General features: G+C 47.6%; 1 protein-coding gene across 4 annotated transcripts in view; it reads right to left on the bottom strand.

Moving 5' to 3' along the window:
• Positions 1–22,507, bottom strand: part of ZZEF1 (zinc finger ZZ-type and EF-hand domain containing 1) — a 60,365-nt gene that overhangs the window by 17,391 nt on the left and 20,467 nt on the right. For all 4 annotated transcript variants that reach the window (XM_056808376.1, XM_056808378.1, XM_056808379.1 and 1 more), the window contains exons 23-37: positions 22,386–22,467; positions 22,076–22,274; positions 21,660–21,808; positions 20,786–21,026; positions 19,967–20,046; positions 19,554–19,647; positions 18,328–18,820; positions 17,885–18,049; positions 17,536–17,655; positions 16,765–16,926; positions 15,566–15,695; positions 15,309–15,447; positions 2,735–2,900; positions 2,382–2,644; positions 1,251–1,378 (exon numbers count right to left, since the gene is read on the bottom strand). In XM_056808376.1, the coding sequence (XP_056664354.1) occupies positions 1,251–1,378; positions 2,382–2,644; positions 2,735–2,900; positions 15,309–15,447; positions 15,566–15,695; positions 16,765–16,926; positions 17,536–17,655; positions 17,885–18,049; positions 18,328–18,820; positions 19,554–19,647; positions 19,967–20,046; positions 20,786–21,026; positions 21,660–21,808; positions 22,076–22,274; positions 22,386–22,467 (2,611 nt within the window). The remainder of the gene's footprint in view (positions 1–1,250; positions 1,379–2,381; positions 2,645–2,734; positions 2,901–15,308; positions 15,448–15,565; positions 15,696–16,764; positions 16,927–17,535; positions 17,656–17,884; positions 18,050–18,327; positions 18,821–19,553; positions 19,648–19,966; positions 20,047–20,785; positions 21,027–21,659; positions 21,809–22,075; positions 22,275–22,385; positions 22,468–22,507) is intronic.

The following is a 22,507-nucleotide window of genomic DNA, read 5'->3' as shown; positions in this document are numbered from 1 at the left end:
TTGGTATTTAACCAGGCAGTAATGCCTCCCATGCTCTCTTCCTTTGCAAATGATGCAGCAAGTATAGTGGTAAGCTAAACACAGGGATTTTAAATGGGCTGATCAGCCATGGGCACGTGGTTTTTATTTGGTATCCTCTTTATTCCTTGATTTCTAATGATCCTTAATAAACCTCATAAAATAGAATATTTTTATTATTAGAGATATAATTTAATTTTTACAGAGCAGAGGACTTCTGGGCCAAGTTTCACTATAGAATCAGTACTGTAATTGTGACAAGATAAATGGCCCTGGGTTTAGTAAAGATCTGGATCAATGTGACATCTTCTATATGTGAAAGGGAATTCTTTATTCCCTGTTCCTATTTTAAGTTAACACTTGGTTAAACAATAACTTAAGAACCCCTACTAGTACTTCACTAGATTATGAAGACAAGATTAACTCCCCTTTGTACACTTTTGGATTGAACCAACAAAAGCTTGAACTAGATGGAGGAGTTTGCAAGTCACTTACTACAATGGGTGACAACTCCAGAAACTTGTGAATTCTTTGATCAGAGTTGACACATTTAGAGGCCTTTGATAAGAGTTCACTTCTCCAGAAGGCAAGAACTGGTTCCCACAAACACTTCCCCCTGGGCAGTGCTAGCACCATAAAAGCCATGAATCTTTTGGCTTCAATCAGTCTTGTGGAGAGAGTCTTTGAGGGAGCTTTGCTGGAGACTGCAGCTTGGACAGCTTGGATCATGGGCTTGGAGCTTGGCTTCAATTTGAACTCTGCTTCCTGGACTACTTCGTGGAGCAAGTGAAAGGCTCCTTTCCTAGTTTCTGGAAGGACTAGCTTCCATCTTGGAGGAGGCCACATGGTTACTCACTACCAGCCTGGTTGAGAGCTAATTAATCTCTGCCTGGATTAAGATAGGATAGATAACCTCTCGAACCCCCTCACATTTCTCTTCTTTATTGTTTCTTCTCTACTTGTATATATTTGTAAGTAAATTTCTGACTCAAGATATAATAAATACTGGCAACCACATTAATTTCATAAAATTATCATCTAACCATTAAATTTAACCCTCACATATTAAAACACCCAAGAGACTAGTGCTGTTGTTTAAGAAGCAAGAAAAATGAAGGGAGGGGGCAGGGACCAAATTGACAGGGGAAACCTCTTTGTTTAGAGGGCTAGCACCATCGCCAGAGGTAGGCACAACTGTAGAAGACACAGCTAGAAGTGTGGGCTCTGCTTACCCGGCAGGGCACCATTGCAGGCCGGCCTGTCCTGTCCATCTTCTCGGATGCTTTGTCCTTCATCTCTGTGGCACCATCTCGAGATGAGCTCTTGGGGACAGTCTCATTCTCGGAGGGCAGCTCGCCATCTGGCAACATACAGAGAAGATGTGGTGACTGAGGGCCTCGGTATGCAGGGGCAGGGAGGGAACAGAGGCTTTGGCTTTAGGCCACCAACAACCAAGAGGCATGCCCTCAACTCCCACCAAAGGACTGCCCTGAGACCCTTGGTGTCTAGTCAGTTCTGTGAGCCTCAAGGCCACTATGAGGAGATCGAACAGCCACCCCAGAAAAACGATGCCTCTGAGCTAAGCCAGCTGCACCCTCTCTTCTCCCTTCCCAACTCCAAGCTGTAGGAGGAGGGAAGGGCCCAAAAGGTTGAAATGGTCCCTGTCTCCTCTTTGGATGGGGGCAGAAAACAACCGAGGAGCCTCACCTCACGAGCACCCATTAATGTTATTCCTCCCACCCTGGATGACTCCATCAGCATCAAGTGAGTCTCTGGGGACTCCCCAGAGCCCAGGCATGTCATCTGACCAGCAAGGGCACCAAGTGGAGGCCCTGTGTGCGTGCCCCCCACCTCCGTTGCCTTATTTATAAATGAGGATGATGTACCCCAAAAGACTGTTCCATGTTTTCATGGTTTGAAGGGCACCCCTGAAGCTTAGTGGCACCAGCCTCAAAAGGTACCTGTGGAGGCCCAGAAGAGATGACAGATACAAAAGGGTCCCCCAGTTTAAAGGCCAACGGCTGATTTGTATGGCTCTCTTCTGCCAGGTCATTCATTCCCAAGGCCATTTACCACCTGGGAACTATCTTTTCCCACACCTTACGGGGAGCTTCAGGGGTGGTGGGGGTGGTGTCAGGCCTGGGGACTCGGAGCAAGCTGCCTGGGCCTCCTCTGGGTAGGGAAGGGCACCACCCTGGGTTTCCCGGGGCAGTCACTTCACTGGGGCAGGGTCTGGAAGCGTGTCCATTTCTAACAAGGTCTGGATGGCTGCAATTCTACCGAAACGGCCTCCAAAGCCCTTGAATTTCTGCACTTACACCACAAACATTCAGTCGGGACAAGGGCGGAAGACTGGGCCTCACCTTTGGCCCGCTGGGCCTTCACCAGGCAGTCTCCGATGAGCTCCAGGCACTGATCCCGTAAGGTGGCAGCAGCCTGGTGGTCCTCGGCGCCCAGCCTCTGCCCCTCCCCCTCCCCCCCGCCGGCCAGGTCGGCGGTATACAGAGTCAGAGCAGCAAAGAGCAGCCAGGAATAGTTGTGAATGTAGGGCTGAATGAGCCTCTGGTGGTCACTGGTGCGGATCGTCACCATGGGGTACACAGTGATGCCATGGCTGGGCAAATGGCTGCAAAAGAGAGATGCGTCTGGCTTAGGCGTGGAGCCTGCCCGCCCTGGCCCCCGCGGGCCCCCGGGCCTGGGAGCTGGGGAGAAGCACCTGTCTGAGAACTTCTTGGCCGAGTAGCATCCGTAGCAGAGGTCGAAGTCGTCGCACACGTTGCAGTTCACCCTGCGGCCCACGATCACCCCCTGGCAGTGGTCGCAGGCATACTCCATGTTCACCATCTCGTGGTCATCCTCGTGGCCCTCTGGCTTCACTCCACCTGGGGGCAGGGCAGGACAAGGCGGGCAAATGTCACTAGGAGAGCCCCCGGCCCCACTGGGCCCCCCGGAGCACCGCTGGCCGACTGCAGCCATCCGGAGGATGGGATGACAGGGCTGCTTGGCCACAGGGAAGCCTAGGGTCCCTCCCTGCCTCAGAGCTTAGTCAGAAGGTCATGAAGAAGGGCTGCGGCCAGCAGGGCATGAAGCCAAGCCTCCTGACGTTCCAGTGTCTGCCAGCGTCGTGCTCTGTGGCAGCCTTCCCTGGCCTGCCTCTAAGGCCTCTCCCCCTGGACCCACACAGCTCCTACGTGACGACGAGACCACCAACAGTCCCTTATGCCTGGACAGCAAGAGAGTCACACATGGGAAGGGGGTGCAAGAAGGAAAGCCCTGAGGACACCATATGGGAGGGCTTCCATGCCGTAGCCGCAGCCAGGAGGAAGAAGGGGTCGCCCCCGGGCTGGCACCCGAGCCTTCGCCTTGGAAGACTCTCGGCTTTAACCTGGAGTGGCAAAAACCCCAGGGAGGGCCAGTGCTGACCCAGAGTCTCTGAGGCAAAGATGGAGCGACCAGGCATGGAAACCTGGGGAGAAGAGATTTCAAGAGTGGGTCGAAGGCAGAGCCCACGCCGCGTCGGCGTGACCCAGGCTCCCAGCCCGAGATGACTTGTGAGCCGGAAGGAAAGATTTGGGACGCTGTGGGCAATGGGGGCCCACGGCAGCAGCAGCTTTGGAAGCTGGCATTTGACCACAGAGATGACTCAAGACCCTGGTGCCAGCACCGGGCCCAGGACAGGGGGCTGACAGCCACTTCTGGCTCACGGTTCCATGGCCAAGAGGCTGCAGGGCCCACAGGCCTTTCCCGAGTAAAGCCCAGAGAGCAGAGATCACCTCTCCTTAGATCACACCACTTTGAAAGTACCAAAACTTGTAGTCAGACGTTCCTGGAACTAGCTCCGAAAACAGTTCCATGAAAAGGCCAGAAGTTCAGGATGATGCCTGGCCACTTACAGGTAAGCAGAGTCCAACTGAACATACAGTCCAAAGTCAAGAAAGTGGCTGGAAAAATAAGCCAACACCAAAAAGGAGCTTGGCCATGAGAATCTACACAGTGGCGGAGAAGCCCAAGACAAACTCAGAAGACAATAACGTGAAAACAGATACAAGCAAAGCCTCAAAGAATAATATTGAGTCTAAAGCCAGCAAGAATGCTTGGAACATTAAGGAAATAAAAGTGAAAGAGGAAGAACTGGGAAAAGAAAGAAAGTAATGCAGGAAAATTATAAAAAGAAAATTAATGGCTCAGTAAAAAAGGCACAAAAATTCTGAACAAAATGATACTTAAAAAAAAGCAGAGGGGGCAGCTGGGTAGCTCAGTGGATTGAGAGCCAGGCTTAGAGATGGGAGGTCCTAGGTTCAAATCTGGCCTCAGACACTTCCCAGCTGTGTGACCCTGGGCAAGTCACTTGACCCCCAAGGCCTAGCCCTTCCCACTCTTCTGCCTTGGAGCCAATACACAGTATTGACTCCAAGACGGAAGGTAAGGCTTAAAAAAAAAAAAAGCAGAATTGGCCAAATGGAAAAAAAGATACAAAAATTCACTTAAGAAAATAGCTTGCTAAAAATTAGAATTGAGCAAGTGGAAGCTAATGACTCCAGGAGACATCAAGAAATAATAAAAAAGTCAAAAGAATGAAAAAATAAAGGAAAACATGAAGTATCTCATCAGTAAAACAACTGCCTTGGGAAATAAGACAATTTGAGAATTACTGGACTGCCTGAAGGCAATGATCAAAGATAAAGCTTAAACACTGTATTTTTCTTCCATTTTTAAGCCCTTTGTAAAGGAAGGATTTTGGAAAAGAAAGGCAAGAGGGCCACGGAATGTTATGAACCTGCAGAGTGAGAGGCAAACCCATTTGGAATCCAAAAAGGATGGTGGGAGATAGAGCGGGGCTCTGGAGAGAAAACCAGCTCGGATCCTCAGACTGATTCCTGGAAGTCATTCTGTCAAGACCTGAATCCTGCTAAAGCCTAGGAGACCAAAGCTGAGGGAGAGGAGCAATCGAACTGCCAGTCACCTCAGAGAGAGCATACCTCTCCGGGGTAGGCCCAAATCGCTCTTCACCCCATCTTCCCATATCAAACCTTCACCCTAAAGACTTGATATCCTGTGTGGGTTTAGCTTAGGGCAAAGACAGACAGTGGGGAACTTTCTAGTGAGCTCAGTAAGACAGAGCAGCCCTGGCCCAGCCAGGGAAGAAGAGGCTTTAAAGACAAAAGTCAGTTGGAGGAGTCTTAAGGTAGAAACCATAGAATTAGGGACACACCTGAACCCCACACTCCTACCTCCCCTTCTTGTTATTCATAAAATAAACCTCGTTAACCTGAAACCCCAGGCCTAGGACAGAGAGTGTCACCATCTTTGCTCTCTGGCCCTAGAAGGAGCATCCCTGTCAGACCAGGTTGTGTTAAATCCTGGTCACCTTCCTCCACCAATGTTACAGGATCTCGTCTTACTTTAACACCTTACCTTCTGTCTTAGAATTGATACCAAGTATTGGTCCTAAGGCAGATGAGAGGTCGGGGCTAGGCAACCGGGATTAATGGACTTAACAGTGTCACACAACTAGGAAGTATCTAAGGTCATATTTGAACCCAGGAACTCCAGTTTTGAGGCCTGGCTCTCTGGTCACTGAGCCACCTAACTGCCCTAGATATTCAAGATATTATCCAGGAAAACTGTCCTGCTATCTTAGATACAGAGGGTAAAAGAAAAATTGAAAAAATCCACTGACTACCTCCTATAAAAGATCCAAAAATGAAAATTTCAAGTAATATTAATAGCCAAATTTCAGGGCTCCTAACTGAAACAGAAAATACTTCAAGAAGTCAGAAAGAAACCATTTAAACACCATGGAGTCCCAGTCAGGATCACATAGATTTAATAGCTTCCACATGGAAGGAACTGAAGTATTAGAATACTATATTCTAGAAGGCAAAAGATCTAGAACTACAACCAAGAATAATCTACCCAGAAGAACTAAGTATAATCCTGCAGGGGAAAAAAATAGATATTTAATGGAATAGAGAGCTTTCAAGAATTCCTGATAAAAAAAAATCAGAGCTGAGGGGCAGCTGGGTAGCTCAGTGGATTGAGAGTCTGGCCTAGAGATGGGAGGTCCTAGGTTCAAATCTCACCTCAGACACTTCCCAGCTGTGTGACCCTGGACAAATCACTTGACCCCCATTGCCTAGTCCTTACCACTCTTCTGTCTTGGAACCAATACCTGTGTATTGATTCCAAGACGGAAGGTAAGGGTAAAAAAGAAAAGAAAAAAATCAGAGTTGAAAAAAATCTAACTTTCAAATACAAGACTGAAAAGAAACAAATGATGGAATAAAAAAAGAAGAAAACATTGGGAGAAAGGAAAAGAGGAAGAATGGGGAAAAATTATGCCAAATAGAAGAGATATTCAAGAAAGAGCTTTTACAGTGGAGGGGAAAATGAGAAGTTGTGAGCCACGGTTGCACCTCACTCTCATCTGAACTGGTTCAAAGAGGAAAGTATATATACACACATTCAGTGGGTCTAGTAATCTATCTAACCCAACAGGGAAGAAGGGAAAAAGATAAAAGAAAGGGCATAAAGGTGATAAAAGAGAGAATGGATTAAATAAGACAGTAGTCAGAAGCAAAACAGACTTTTGAGGAGGACAACGTAAAAAGAAAGAGAAAAAGAAAAATAGAAGAAAATAGGATGGAGGGAAATACACAGTAATTATAACTGTGAAAATGAACGTAATGAATTCACCTATAAGACTGAAGCAGATAAAAAAAATTTGATTAGAAACCAGAATCCAATAAAGTTATTTACAAGAGACACTTTTTGAAACAGAAAAACAGAGTTAAAATAAGGGGATAGAGCAGAATCTTTTATGCTTCAGCTAAGGAAAAGGCAAAGGTAGCAATCCTGGTGTCAGACAAAGCAAATGCAAAACTAAACCCAATTAAAAGGATTATTCAGGGAAACTACATTTTGCTAAAAGGTCTCATAGAAAAGGCAGAGATGACAGACTTTTGGAGAAAACTGAATGATAATAGAAAAGAGTATGTTGAGAGCCATCAAACCCTCACTGGTTGACAAAGTCACAGTTTGGGAAACGCAGCCCCCCAAAAATGAGGCTCCCAGTGATCCCCCCTCTGTGACTTCTCTCTTTAACTTCCCTCACTGATGGAAGATTATTGTTCTCTCTCCAACACAAAAGAAATGATATAAGAGCAAAGACTTATAAACATATATATCCCACCTTAATCCCACCAGATTATTACCTTAAATGATTATATTCACAGAATTAAAACCTAAAAACCATTACCCCCCTCCTTTCCCTCTCCACAGAGTTACATTCACTCCTATTACAAGCCAGGCAAGCCAAGAACATCAGTCACCTTCAAGACACACTCCACTGCAAACAGAAACCAGGCAACATTGCCAGGCACTTTAAAGTAACATAAGAAAAATAGAACTTGTAAATTGAGGAAAACCCCAAATCTGGTCTGTCATTAAATTGCCCTTTAACCATGAACCTAGCTATGAAATGTTTTGTTATCCATCTCCTAAGTAATTGTGATTGCTTGTGAAAGCTGACCAAAAGTAACAATGTTTCTCCTAGGTTGGGGAGAACTAACTCTAGATCACCATTTGTCATTCATATATAGCAACAATGTTTCATTGACTATCTCCTTAGGCTACGTCTGTTAAGTTTTATGGAAACATAAACATAGAAAATTGATTGTGTGCCAAAGAAGTATGTAATCACTAACCTATATAATAAATGAGCCTCCCTGCCATGGCAGAATGCTATGTGATGCCTACGCCATGTGGGACTGAGCACATAGCGCTTCTCACCTCCATTACTCACCTAGATCGTCACACTTAAGTCAGAGTAAGCCCGGACCTTCAGAGAGACTGCTGGACAGATCTCAGAAGGAGTATATCTTCACAGTTGTACATGGCATTTGTGGTATATGAGTGCCATGGCATACTACTGAGTTTTAAGAAATGACAAGCAGGATGCTTTCAGAAAAACCTGGAGAGACTTACATGAACTGATACAAAAGGAAGTGAGCAGACCAGAACAGTGTATACAGTAACAGCAATTACTGTCTGATGAACACCCTCAGCTACTCCGATCAGTACAATAATCCAAGACAATTCCATAGGACCCAAGATGAAAAATGCTCTTTCCCTCCAGAGAAAAATCTGATGAACTCTGAATATGGACTCAAGTATAACTTTTTCATTTTACCTCTCTTGCCATTTTCCCCCTTATAACATGCCTAATATGGAAATGTTTTTTCATGATTTTACATGTATAATTGAGATCATATTGCTTGCCTTCTCAATGGGTGGAGGAGGAGAGAGAATTTGGAACTCCATGTATAAATTTTTTTTATGTTTTATCCTTATTTTATTTTAATAAATTTCCACATAAATTTTCTAAAGTTATATGACTCATGTTGTCTCCCTTTCTTCCCTCCCCTTTCCCAGTTGACAAGCAATTCAATCTGAGTTATATATGTATTATCACACAAATCATATTTCTATATTATTCATTCTTATAAGTGAATAATCATCTTATAAAAGCAAAACCCCAAATCATATACCCAAATAAATGATAAATCATATGTTTTCATCTGCATTCCTACTCCAACAGTTCTTTCTCTGGAGGTAGATAGCCCTCTTTTGTGAATCTTAAAACTGCTCAGACTACCTTAGAAGATTTGGTTAAGTTATTCCCCATTTTAAACAATGCAGGTACTTGGTCAGGAATGTATTGAGAACTTTAAAATTACTCCACCCATACTTAGACAGTGCCTTAGGGGAAGATAAAGTTGTAAACTCCCCAACTCATACTTATAGTGAAGCTAAAACCTTAAGCTAGGTCTATTTTTAGATCTAATACAAAAGGGCACCAAGTACCTATAAAGGTTAAATTAACCACTAAAAGGTCAAGCAACTTACAAAGGACAAGCTTAGCAAAGAGGTATGAAGTTTAGTCTATGCAGAGAAGGTGGTAACAAAAGAAGATGTGAACTAAGAATGGTCAGTCCTGGGGAAAACGTCTAGATGTGAAAATTTAGGGGTGATGACACAAGAGAAAATTTCTTTAAAAGGAAGGAAGAGAGTTCAGCTTTGGAAGCTCAATTGGAGGTCAGGAGTCAGGGGAGGCTCTCTGAAGGACTTGGAGTTTGGACTAGTTGGAGTTGGTAGTTCAGTTTGGAAGCTGAATTGGAGGATCTCTCTGAACACTAGTGCTTGCTTGGGACAAATCTTGTGGTAAGTGATAAAGGACTGATGGACTCTCTTAAGGCTCAGGCCTAGGCCATTTGGCCTAGGTCCTTCATACTATTTTTCTCTTATTCTCTCTCTCTCCCTTTCCTTAATTCCTTCATTTGTATTATTTAAAATGTCCATAAAACCCAGCTGACTTGGATATTTTCATATTTGGGAATTTTTTCCCATGGTGACCACTTATTTTTTTAAATTAAATCAAGACACTAAAAATTATCTTTACAGTTTGGCAAATCACAGTCTTGAAACCCACATTTTTGCGGTCACACTTTTTCATTAGTCCCTCAGAATGGTTGTGGATCATTGTATTGCTATTAGTAGCAAAATCTATTACTTTTGATCACTCCACAATACTGTAGTTATGGTGTATAATGTTCTCTTGGTTCTGCTTATTTCATTTTGCATCATTTCATATAGGTCTTTCTAGCTTTTTTCTGAAGTCATTCTATTCATCAATCTTATAACACAATATTGTTCCATTACCATCATATGCCCCATTTTGTTCAGCCATTCTGCAATTGAGGGGCATCTCTTTAGTTTCCAATTCTTTGCCATCACAGAAAGAGCAGCTGTAAATATTTTTGTACAAACAGGTTCTTTCCCATTTTTAAAAATCTCTTTGGGATACATACTTAGTAATGGTATTACTGGATCAAAAGGTATGCATTCTTTTATAGCCCTTTGGGCATAATTCCAAATTGCTCTCCAGAATGACTGAATCAATTCACAACTCCACCAGCAATGCATTAGTTTCCCAATTTTGCCACATTCCCTCCAACATTATTTTCCTTTACTGTTATACTGGACAATCTTCTAGGTGTAAGGTGGTATCTCAGAGTTGTTTTAATTTGCATTTCTCTAATCAAAAGGAATTGGGAACATTTTTTCATATGACTATTGATAGTTTTGATTTCTTCATCTGAAAACAAACTTCATATCCTCTGACCATTTATCAATTGGGGAATGATTAGATTCTTATAAATTGACTTAGTTCTTCATATATTTGATAAATGAGACCTATATCAGAGAAATTTGTTATAAATTTTTTTTCCTAGTTTGTTGCTTTCCTTCTAATCTTGGTTGCATTGATTTTGTTTATACAAACCCTTTTTAATTTAATGTAATCAAACCATTTTACAACTTATCTTCTCTATTTCTTGTTTGGTCATAAACTATTCTACATTCCCCAAATTTACTTACAATACTACTTTTTATGTTTAAGTCAAATACCCATTTTAACCTTATCTAGGTATAGGGCTGGTTTTAAATATATACTACTGGAATGCAAGGATGGTTCAATATTAGGAAAACCATCCACATAATTGACCATATTAACATGCAAACCGACAAAAATCACATGATTATCTCAATAGATGCAGAAAAAGCCTTTGATAAAATACAACATTCACTCCTATTGAAAACACTAGAAAGTATAGGAATAGAAGGGTCGTTCCTAAAAATAAGAAACAGTATATATCTAAAACCACCAGCAAACATCATCTGCAATGGGGATAAACTCGAAGCCTTCCCAATAAGATCAGGAGTAAAACAAGGATGCCCATTATCACCTTTATTATTTAATACTGTACTAGAAACACTAGCAGTAGCAATTAGAGAAGAAAAAGAAATTGAAGGTATTAAAATTGGCAATGAGGAGACCAAGTTATCACTCTTTGCAGATGATATGATGATTTACTTAAAACATCCTAGAGAATCAACCAAAAAGCTAGTGGAAATAATCAACAACTGTAGCAAAGTTGCATGATACAAAATAAACCCACATAAATCATCAGCATTTCTCTATATCTCCAACACATCTCAGCAGCAAGAATTAGAAAGAGAAATTCCATTTAAAGTCACCCTAGACAATATAAAATACTTAGGAATCTATCTGCTGAGACAAACACAGGAACTATATGAACACAACTACAAAACATTCTCCACACAATTAAAACTAGATCTAAACAATTGGAAAAACAGTGATTGCTCATGAGTAGGATGAGCTAACATAATAAAAATGACAATCCTGCCCAAATTAATTTACTTATTTAGTGCTATACGCATCAAACTACCAAAAAACTTTTTTACTGAATTAGAAAAAACCAATAAAAAGTTCATTTGGAAGGACAAAAGATCAAGGATATCCAGGGAAATAATGAAAAAAAAATGCAAAGGAAGGTGGCCTTGCAGTCCCAGATCTCAAACTATACTATAAAGCAGTGGTCATCAAAGCAATATGGTACAATATGGTATATGGGCAAGGGGCATGAATAGGCAATTTTCAGATAAAGAAATCAAAACTATTAATAAGCACATGAAAAAGTGTTCTAAATCTCTTATAATCAGAGAGATGCAAATGAATACAACTCTGAGGTATCACCTCCTACCTAGCAGACTGGCTAACATGACAGCAAAGAAAAGTAATAAATTCTGGAGGGGATGTGGCAAAGTTGGGACATTAATGCATTGCTGGTGGAGTTTTGAATTGATCCAACCACTCTGGAGAGCAATTTGGAACTAAGCCCAAAGGGCGCTAAAAGACTGTCTGTCCTTTGATCCAGCCATAGCACTGCTGAGTTTGTACCTCAAAGAGATAATAAGGAAAAAGACTTGTACAAGAATATTCATAGTCATGCTCTTCGTGGTAGGAAAAAATTGGAAAATGAGGGGATGGCCTGGGGAATGGCTGAACAAACTGTGGTACATGTTGGTGATGGAATAGTAGTACTCAAAGGAATAATGAACTGGAGGAATTCCACGTGAACTGGAATGGCCTCTAGGAATTGATGCAAAGTGAGAGGAGAACCAGGAGAACATTATACACAGAGATTGATACACTGTGGTACAATCTGATGTAATGGACTTCTCCATTAGTGGCAACGCAGTGACCCAGAACAACTTGGAGGGATCTACGAGAAAGAACACTATTCACATCCAGAGGAAAAACTGTGGAAGTAGAAACACTGAAGAAAAACAACTGCTTGATTACATGGGTCGAGGGGATATGATTGGGGATGTAGACTCTAAATGATCATCCTAGTGCAAACATCAACAACATGGAAATAGGTTTTGATCAAGGACCCAGTGGAATTTCTCATGGGTATGGGAAGGGGTGGGGGAAGGGGAGGGAAAGAATCTGATTCTTTTAACCAAGAAATAATGTTCTAAATTGACTAATTAAATAAAATCCTCAAAAATAAATAAATACTAGTTATTTTAAGGAGAAACCCTTTTATTCCTATACTTTCTAGTGTCTTCAATAGGAATGGGTGTTGTATTTTGTTAAAAGCTTTTTCTACGTCTAGAGAGATAATCATGTGATTTCTATTAGTTTGATTATTGATATAGTCAATTATGCTGATGGCTTTCCTAGTTTTAAACCAGTCTTGCATTCTTGGTATAAATCCTACCTGGTGTGAATCTTAAAATTTCTCAGACTCTACCTTGGAACATTTGGTAAAGGCTATTCCCCATTTTAAACAATGAAGGTACTTGGTCAGGAATGTATTGAGAACTTTACATTACTCCACCCATACTTAGGCATACTTTAGGGGAAGATAAAGTTGTAAAACTCCTTACTGAACATTGAAAAAGTACTTAACTCATACTTATAGTGAGGCAAAAGCCCTTAAGCTAGGTCTATTTTTAGATCTAATACAAAAGGGTGCTAAGTACCTATGAAGGTCAAATTAATCACTAAAAGCTCAAGCAACTTACAAAGGGCAAGCTTAGCAAAGAGGTGTGAAGTACTCAGAAGATATAATCTATCCAAAGAAGGTGAGAACTAAAGAGTAGTGAAAACTAAGAATGGGCAGTCCTAGGAAAAGCATGTACTGTGATTGGTAGACGTGAAAATTTAGGGGAGGTGACACGAGAAAATTTTCTTTAAAAGGAAGGCACTTGAGGCTCTGGAGGGAGTTCAGCTTTGGAAGCTGAATTGGAGGTCAGGAGTCAGAGCCCTGTCTGAACTCAGTTCAGCAGTTGAGGTGATCAGTGAAGAATTGGAGTTTTGCTTGGGACAAAATCTTGTGGTGAGTGATTAAGACTGACTTGGTTTCTCTCTTAAAGCTATTGGCCTAGGCCCTTTCCTACTATTTCCTCTGCCTCTCTCTCTCTCCCCTTCTTCAATTCTTTCATTTGTATTAATTAAAATCTCCATAAAAACCCAGCTGACTTGGGTATTTCATATTTGAGAATTTTTCCCATGGCGACCATTTATTTTTGATTTAACTCAAGACACTAAAAATTATCTTTACAGTTTTGGCAATTCAAAGTCTTGAAAACCACATTTTCATGGTCACACTGGTCACAGTGAATAATATTTGTGATAAATTGTAGTCTCTGCTAGTATTTTATTTACGTTTTGGCATCAATGTTCATTTAGGAAGTTGGTCTGTAATTTTCTTTCTCTGTTTTTGTTTTCTTGGATTAGGTATTACTACGATACTTGTGACATAAAAAGAATTTGGTAGGACTGCTTCTTTGCTTATTTTGCCAAATAGTTTCTATAGTATTGGGATTAATGTTCTTTAAATGTTTGAAAGAATTTTTTTCTTGGGGAGTCCATGGATGGCTTGTTCAATTTCTTTTTTCTGAAATGGGATTATTTAATTATTGTGTTTCTTCTTTTGTTAATCTAGGCAATTTATATTTTTGTAAATATGCATCCATTTCACCTAGATCATCAGATTTATTGTCATGTAATTGGGTGAAATAGCTCTTAATAATCACTTTAATTTCTTCTTCTTTATTAGAGGTGAGATCACTTTTCATTTTTGATACTGGTAATTTGATTCTCTTTTTTCTTTTTTTTAATGAAGTTAACCAATATTCTGTTTTTTCATAGAACAAACTCCTAGTCATACTTATTAGTTCAATGATTCTTTTACTTAAAATTGTATTAATTTCTCCTTTGATTTTTAGGACTTCCAATTTAGTTTTTAACTGGGGATTTTTAATTTTTTCTTTTTCTAGTTTTTTGGTTATTGTTTTTTTAGTTGCATGCCCAACTCATTGATCTGCTTTTTCTCTATTTTACTGATATAAGCACTCAGGGATATATATTTTCCCCTGAGTACTGCTCTGGCTGTATCCCATAAATTTTGATATATTTTCTCCTCACTGTCATTCTCTTCAATGAAATCAGTGATTGTTTCTATGATTTGTTCTTTGACCCACCAATTTAATAGAATTAGATTATTTCGTTTTCAATTAATTTTTAATTTGGCTTTCCACAAACTCTTATTGATTATAATTTTTACTGCATTATGATCTAGAAAAGTTGCATTTATTATTTTTGCATTTGTTATGAAGTTTTATGCCCTTATACACGGTTAATCTTTGTATATGTACCATGTGCTGCTGAAAAGAAGGTATATTCCTTTTTATCCCAATTCAGTTTTCTTCATATATCTATTAAATCTAACTTTTCTAATATTTCATTCACTTCCCTTATGTCTTTCTAAGTTTATTTTTTGGTTAGATTTATCTAGTTCTGACAGGGGAAGGTTGAGGTTCCCAACTAGTAGAGTTTTACTATCTATTTCCTTTTTAACCTCCTTCAGTTTCTCTTTTAAAAATCTGAAAGCTATACCATTTGGTGCATATATGCTATCAATTTTTTAAAAATGAACACTATATATATTTTTAAAGAAAGGGTTGAGAAAGGATTAGCAGAAGACCATGGTCTACATACAACCCCATAAGCAAAGTCAGCTTAAAAGGGAAAGACCACTCTAGAGAGTGATCTGAAGAGACTGAGGGAATATAAAGACTATCAAGACTATCAAGCAGGAAAGAAGAGGTGCCCGGCCTTGAAGGAACGGTCAATAGGAATGCTCAGACCTCTAGCAGCTTCAGACTGGTGATGTGTGCTAGGGATAACAAATGGGACACTATGGGATCTGTGGGGGTCAGGAAGTAGTGGACAGCTTACTGTGTGGAAGGGATGGAGGAATGATGGAAAGAAGAGGGAGAAAGAGGGAGAGGTGTGGAACAGAACATCCTGCTCCCACCCACTCCTGTCTACATAGCCCCAACCCAGGGAACCCTACCCAGGAAACAAGTCTTGCAGAGATCCATGTCGTGGCACTGAAGGCAGCGGTAGCGATGCCAGGGAGCGATCTCATCACACCCGTCACATGAGATGTCCACATTCAGCAGGTCACAGTACCGGGCAATGAACATGTGCATCTGGGATGCCAAAGACACAGACAACTGAGGGGAGTGGCCACGCGCTATTTCCTGGGTTTCCAGACAGTGGCGGGGACTGCCACCCTCCCCACCCCACCCCACCCTGGGCCATACATACTTTCCTCTGCTTTTCAGGGTCCATCTGGGAGATCTTCTCATACCAGGCTTCAAACATCCCATCCTGGCACTCGTCCATCCACTCTGATGTCTGTTTGTAGTCAGCAATTTCATCTTCTTCACTCCACTGGCTGAAAGGACAGAAAGCTTGAATGCATTTATTAAGCACCAACTACATGTCAGCTCAAAGGAGAAAAGAATCAATTAAACCGTCCCTGCCCTCACAAGGGTTCCATTCTATCAGAGTCGAAAACATGAAATTTAGAGGTCTATACAAAATAATTGTAAAGGCTCCCTTCCCCCTGCCCAGAAGAGAGACATTCTGAACTTTGGAGTTAGTGAGGGATGCTGAGAGGTGGAGATGAAGGAGGAGAGCATTCTGGGCACAGAAATCAACCTGTGCCAAGGTAAGAAGGCTGGAGATAAGGGCTTATAAGGAACGGGAGGGAGGCAGTTTGCTTGGACTGCTGAGAGTGCAAAAGGGAAATCCTAAGGCTAGGGAGCCAATGAAGTTTATTGAGTAGGGGATTAACACGATCAGACCTTTGCTCTAGGAATACAACTCTGTTGGCTATGGAGAGGGAACATCAGAGAGGAGGGGTCTTGAGTTCAGGAAGCCAATTAAGTCTGTTGTGGTTCAGTTGTGTCTGACTCTTCAAGACCCCATTTGAGATTTTCTCAGCAAAGATGCTACAACGGTCTGCTATTCCCTTTACCAGCTCATTTTACAGATGAGGAAACTGGGGCAGATGGGGTGAAGGGAATTGCCCAGGGTCATTCCGTTAGCAAGTGTCTGAGGCTGGATTTGAACTCAGGTCTTCCTGCCACCAGCCCAGCACTATATACTCACAGCAGCCACCTAGCTGCCCATCTTTAGGTGGATGCTGCCATTGCTAAGAGGAAAGCAGATGAAGGCCTGAGCTGCCAGGGGGATGCCTATAGGAGGAAAGGCTCAGATGCGGAAGCATCATCAGCCAGTACTAAGGTCGTCCCTTTACCCACGGGAGCTGGTGAGATGACAGAGAGAGAAGCTATGGAAAGAGGGCCCAGGACAGAACCCTGTGGGGCACCCACGGCTGGTGCAAAGGAGACCGAGGAGCAACCAGTCAGGTCCGGAGAGGTGAAGAGTGGAGGAACCTGGATGTGGCCAAAGCCAATTCCTTTCCCCTCCCAGGAGGACCCGATGTCAAGGGCACTCACCAAATCACACTGTCATGAAGACTGATATTTTCCTGTGACATTGTCATGAGCAATTCTGGCAACTGGATGTCCACCAAGAAGGGGAGATCACTGGGTTCCCAGCCCATATCCAGAAGATGGAGCAAGGCCGCCTGAACGCAGGACAAGGCAGGGAGCAAGGCCCTGAGAATGCCGGGAGATCATCGTCAGAAGAACAAAGGTTTACTGGGGGGGGGGGGGGGGGGGGTGAGGAGGGACAGGTCTCCCTCCCTCTCCCAGGCCCAATCCCACTGCCAGCTGGCACAGAACCCTCCTTGGTGTCGGCTTTGGGTGGGCCCTACTCAGCTCTAGCCTTTCTCCACCTCAGGAACCCCCCCCCCCCCCGTCAGCCTTTCTGGACTTGGGGACACCACTGGGGCTTATCGAAGTCTAACAAACCCTAAACAACTTAACGGTGTCCAGTTTAGTCCCCCTTTGCTGCCAAGACAATTGGTCTAACCACTGCTCTACCCCAAAGACCACCCAAGGTGTACAGTCTGTGGCAGGCCAAGAAACCTCCTGAGGATGGCCCCAAAGGCCTTCTGGCCCAGCCATGTGAATGCCCCACGTGGGCAGTCAGCTGGAATCCCACGCGGAGGCCTTCCCCCCTCGGGCAGTGCGGCAGCAGCCTTGGGGCCTGGGTTTGTCTGCCTTCCTCAGGAAGTGAGATGCCAGGGGCGAGAGGGGAGGAGGCCTGGAAGGGCTGATCTCGAATTTCCCTACATCGCTGCTGGGCACTGCAGCTCCCCCTACCTGTCATCCAGCTTGCCAAAGCCCTTCACGGCATCCACTAAGAACCGGACCAGCTGATGGTAGGAGCGCCGGATTTCTGTGTGTAGCTCCGCCCCGCAGCCTTCCAAGTGCTCCAAGTAGCTAGAAGCACAGGGACACGGGCAGCCCTGGTCACTTGGGGGCGTCTGCACCAGCCACGTAGAAGGCAGCGTGGCCTAGCTTGGCCCAAGGAGCAGGCGGCCCAGCATCTCTTGCCAGACTTAAATGCTCCTCAGTCCCGCAAGCTCGAAGCCGAGGGCGGGGGTTCGCAAAGAGCCGTGGAGGAAGGGGCGGGGAACGCAAGGAACAGAGCCGAGACCCCGGGACTCACTCAGCCAAGTCTTTCTGGCAGCTGAGAAGCTCCAGCAAGAAGAGGAGACAGGCAGCATGGAAGCAGTGAGGCTGCCCGAGGGGCTCCAGGCACTGCTGGCTTGTCTTCAGGACGTCCAAGATGCCCTGGGCTTGGGCCTTCTTCAGCGAGAGAACCTTTAAGACGCTGGGGGGCAAAAATGACCAGGAGGGGTCACACAGCCCGCGGGCTGCTCACTAGGCAGGCTCCGGGCACAGAGAAGCCCCCCGGTGAAAGGCAGAAAGTGGCCCCGAGGCTTACAAACCCTGGTCAATGCCCAAGAAGGGCCTGCCGGAGTGGGATGCTGGCCCGCAGCCCTGAAGGCCATCTTGGAGTAGAGGAGCAGGCCCAGGTCACCTGCCCCGTGGCCGAGGGGCTTCCTGGCCCCCCGATACCTGGCTGGGGCCCAGCTCCACCGCGCTCACCTCTCGTGGGAAAGAGTCTGGTCTTTAATGAAGTCCATCACGTCCTTGAGGCAGGGGTATTTCTCGGTCACCGTGGCCACTGGCCTGGCCTCTTCCATGGACCTGAAAGACAGGAGCCTCAGGCGGCCCCGGCTGAAGCCCGGTTTGCGGGTTGGGGTGGACGGAGGAGAAGCTACATCTTCGGGCTGTGAAATGCTTCTTTCCAGGAGATTCCCACAAGCGGCAGGCGAAGGCTCAGCCTGCTGAAAGGGGGAGTCGTGCCCTTTCTTCGGGGGCCCTCCTGGGCTAGGGCTCTCGGGCCCCGGAGCAGGAGACCCCTCTGAAGCTTGGAAGTACTCTTCTACCACACAGGCTGCCTTCTGCCCGGCCCCCTGGGGCTGGAGGGGGGCAGCTTCATCTTGACGCGCCAGCCTGTCCCGAGGCCCTCCTCTGGGCCCCGCTCCCTTAGGCACAAACCGAAGTAACAAAAGACTCTTCTGAACACACTGTTTGGCTAAGCGGGAAAAAGGCAACACATCAGAGCTGAAACGTGAAAGAACAGCCAGGGAGACTCCCCCGGTCTGACAGCCAACGATGCCCACCATGGCAGCGCCATTCGGGCTCCCCACTGCCCCTGCTCCTCCGTCCATCCCTCCGGGCTCAGCCAAAAGAACAGGCACCTCTGCCAGTCCGTCCGTCCTTCCATCTGTGGCCACAGCCAGAAACGGCCGGCCCAGGGCCTTCTCCTGATGGCACCACTCTGGCCTCGCACTGCCCCCCCGGAGGGCCGCCCTTCGCTTCCTGCCCGCCATTCCCTGCTCTGCCTCCTCTAGGGTTCCATCTCTCTCCTGCTTAGCCCTGAAGCTCTGCCATCTCTTCCCAGATGAGATCACTGTGAATCTCCTCGTTGGCACAGTGCCAGGCACCCTGGAAGCTCTTAAATGCTCTCCGGTTCTTGCACAGAACCCCACCCAACCCCTTACACTCGCTTCCGACCGCCTCCACTCTCTTCCCCTTCCTCTGGGTCCCAAGCAGGCCCCAAAGGCGGAGGACAGCCTCAGGCGTCTCATCGCCATCACCAAGGCCGAGTCCAGCGCTTTCATACAGAAGGTGCCTAATAAGTGCGCTCGATCCACTATTAACAGGGAGACCGGACCTCCTGCCACGCCAGACTTCAGAGGAGGAGGGCAAGGCCTCATGCCAGGCAGCCCAAGGACCCCGCCAAGTCCTGCTGGGAGGACACTCACCCAGGTTCTCTGGGTTCACCTCCCGCATCTCGGCGCCAGGCTCTCCTTCCACCTCGTCTCCCTGGTCCAGCAGGAATTTCTGCTTCATTTCTAACTGGGAAGAGGAGTTGGTCCGGGTCATTCGCGTCCGGCGGGGGCCACTAAGCAAGGAGAGCGACCCCCAAGCAGAGCCTTTCAGCGGCCCAGGAGCTGGATGGCTGAAGACGGGCTGGCCACCCGCCCCGGAGTCCAGGCTGTACCTCGGAGGGGCCTAAAATGGCATCCTCTAGGCCTTGGCACAGAGCAGGCTAGGTGCGGCTTGTTTAAACTACTCTGAGACCACGGGGATGCCCGGCCCCTCCAAAGAGGCAGCAGAGAGCCAGGAGGGGCCACCAAGGCAGGCCGGGCCCTGCCCCGAGAACCATCTTACTTACCATCCATATCCTGATCCCATCGGCCAGGGCGTAGACCTGGGCAAAGTCCTCACTCAGCGCCAGCTGGCCTCCACTGCTAACTGGGGAGAGGAGAGGAGGGATTCTGGAACCAGCCAGCCCTGCCTCTCCCACCTGGGTGCCCGCACCCCCTGGCATGGCACCCGCCCTCAGACAAAACAGAAAATGAGCTCCGCTGCCAGGTCTGGATGGTGGGGGACTGCCCTGTGCCACCTCTTCTTCGGGAGGCGGCCATTCCCAGCCTCCCTCCTGCCCCCTGCTCCCAAGACTGAGCCGCCGGGCCTCGGGGCACAGGGGTGTCTCCTGGCCTGGCCCCCTCCCTCCACTGGCTTCTCAGCCCTTCAGGGCACGGTCAGCCTTTGGGGCATTAAGGCGTGCGTCAGGTGGGGGATGGGGGCGATAGTCCCTGCCCTCTCGACCCTGCCAGTCTCCCGGGGTCAATGGGCCCCGACACGAAGAGGCAGCCCAGACTCGGCCAGGGCGGCACAGGAGGGGCCCGGCTCTTCAGGCCGTAGCAGGAACCCCGAGGACGGAGGCCGTGCTGGGAGCGCTGCCAGGTGCCCGGTGTGGAGCCCTCCTGAGCATCCCCAGCCTGAGGGCCCGGAATGCTGCCTCGGGTCCTATTTCTAGGCCCAGGTACTCCGCGCATGCCGGGGGGCACGTCCCACCCTCCCGTGGAGAGAGCCAGCGGCCCCCCCTCCTCGGGCGCCCTGTCTGGCACTTTAAGATTCAAGAAATGGGGGGCAGCCCCCCGGCACAGACAACACGGAGGGGCCGCTGCCCAGAGGGGGCCGCCGTTACCATAGCTCTGCAGCTTCTCGTACAAGGGCGGCGTGAGATAGACCAAGGCAGCAAACGTGGCATTCACGGCTCCGTCGACAGCAGAGCCGGCAACGCGGTCCGTCTGCGGGGCTTGTCTCCTACAGGCCTGGGCGAGGCCCTGGACGAGCTCCGAGCTCCGCCCCCCCGAGGCCGGGGCAGGAGCCGCCGTGGCGAAGTCTAGGAGCACGTCGCGGCAGGCGTCGGCCCGAGCGCTCGGACTCTGCAAAGCGAGACGGGACCGGGCCGGGTGAGCCCCAAAGGCAGCGACGGGCTGGCCTCGGCCCGGCAGTCAAGGCCCGGGAGCCCTTGGGCCGAGGAGAGCTCAGTCTGGCCGGGTGGAAGGAGTCAGGGCAGTGGCACGAGGAGGGACAGAGAAGCGGCGACGCTGGCTTCCTCAGCGGCGGGGGCTGGGGGCAACACGAGCCCGAGGAGGGCGATGTCACTGGGGAAGGAAGGCCGGCCGGCCGGACAAACGGTGCCCGATTTGGAGCCGCTGCTGCAGGGACCAAAGCTCAAGGGAGGGGAAGCCCTGCCGCCAGGCCAGCGGCCTTAGAGATGGGGGGGGGGGGGGGGTCGCCAGCAGCCCTAGTAGCCTTCCCTTCAGAGGAAAATCCATCCATCCGTCCGTCCGTCCGTCCATCCGTCCATCCATCCGTCCATCTGTCCATCCGTCCATCCCCACCCCAAGTGCTCACGGGGCATCAGGCACTACAAGAAGCTCTACGGGCGCGAAGAGCCTGGGCCCTGGCTGAGGCGTAGGCCGGAGGGGGGCCAGCCCGAGGGCCCCTGATGATAGCGCGGAGTGGGAAGCTCCCTCCCACGGGCCCAGGAAAAGCCCCTCCCCCGTGGCTACCTCTTTGCCCCCCGGGGCGGGGAGAGAGGGCCCACAGGCCCCTGGAACCTCCTGTGGGCACAGCTGGTGCCTAAAGACAGATTTCCACAAAGGCGAATGGAGGACGGCGGCCACTTTGGCCGGGGGCAGCCCCCCGTCAGAGCCCAAGTCTGGAAAAGAGAAGGCCAGCTCTCAGGACCCTTCGTCCTCTCCTGGGGCTCCGTGAGTCGGGGAAGGCGCCCGGCAGGGCCCCCCCGGGGTCCCGGGCTCTCTGGAGCCCACAGGGGGGCCGAGGGCCTTCCCGAGGGACCAGCCCGGCCAGGCTGCCAGCCAAGAGAAGACCGCGTGAGCGATCCCGGGATCTCCCGGCTTGCTCCCCAGAGAGGAACCCGCTGAGGGGCCCAAAGCGCCGGCCCCCCTCCGCGGGCAGCACTTACGGTCAGGCTTCAGGGACAAGCACTGGGAAGCCAGGCGCCCCATCAGTCTGGAGACGAGGAGCTGGAGGTCCAAGCCCCAGGAAATGGCCACGTCCGGCAGGCCGTAGGCCGTGACGGTGAACTTGTAGCCCCACTCGTTGTTGCTGCTGTCCGAGTGGAAGAGAAAGTGCAGCCGGGGCCCCGCCCTAAAGGTCACCTTCTAGAGAGCAACAGAGAGCCGGCCACGGGCCTAAGCGCGCGGCCTCCCTCCGGGTCCACAGCCTCCACCCTGCCCTAAAGGAGGCCCCTGGCCGCCTCCCTGGCCACTCACCTTGGGCCACTTGTCTGTGCCGACCTTGGTATCGTAGCGCGTCTTGACCCCTCGGGCGTCGGTGAACTCGAGGTAATCGTACCTAGAGAGGCGACGCCGTACGTCTGTCGGGGCTCGGGCGG

Source organism: Monodelphis domestica, chromosome 8, assembly GCF_027887165.1.
Source record: "Monodelphis domestica isolate mMonDom1 chromosome 8, mMonDom1.pri, whole genome shotgun sequence".
In the NCBI taxonomy this organism is placed as follows: domain Eukaryota; kingdom Metazoa; phylum Chordata; class Mammalia; order Didelphimorphia; family Didelphidae; genus Monodelphis; species Monodelphis domestica.
This window is presented reverse-complemented; position numbering and strand designations above follow the sequence as displayed.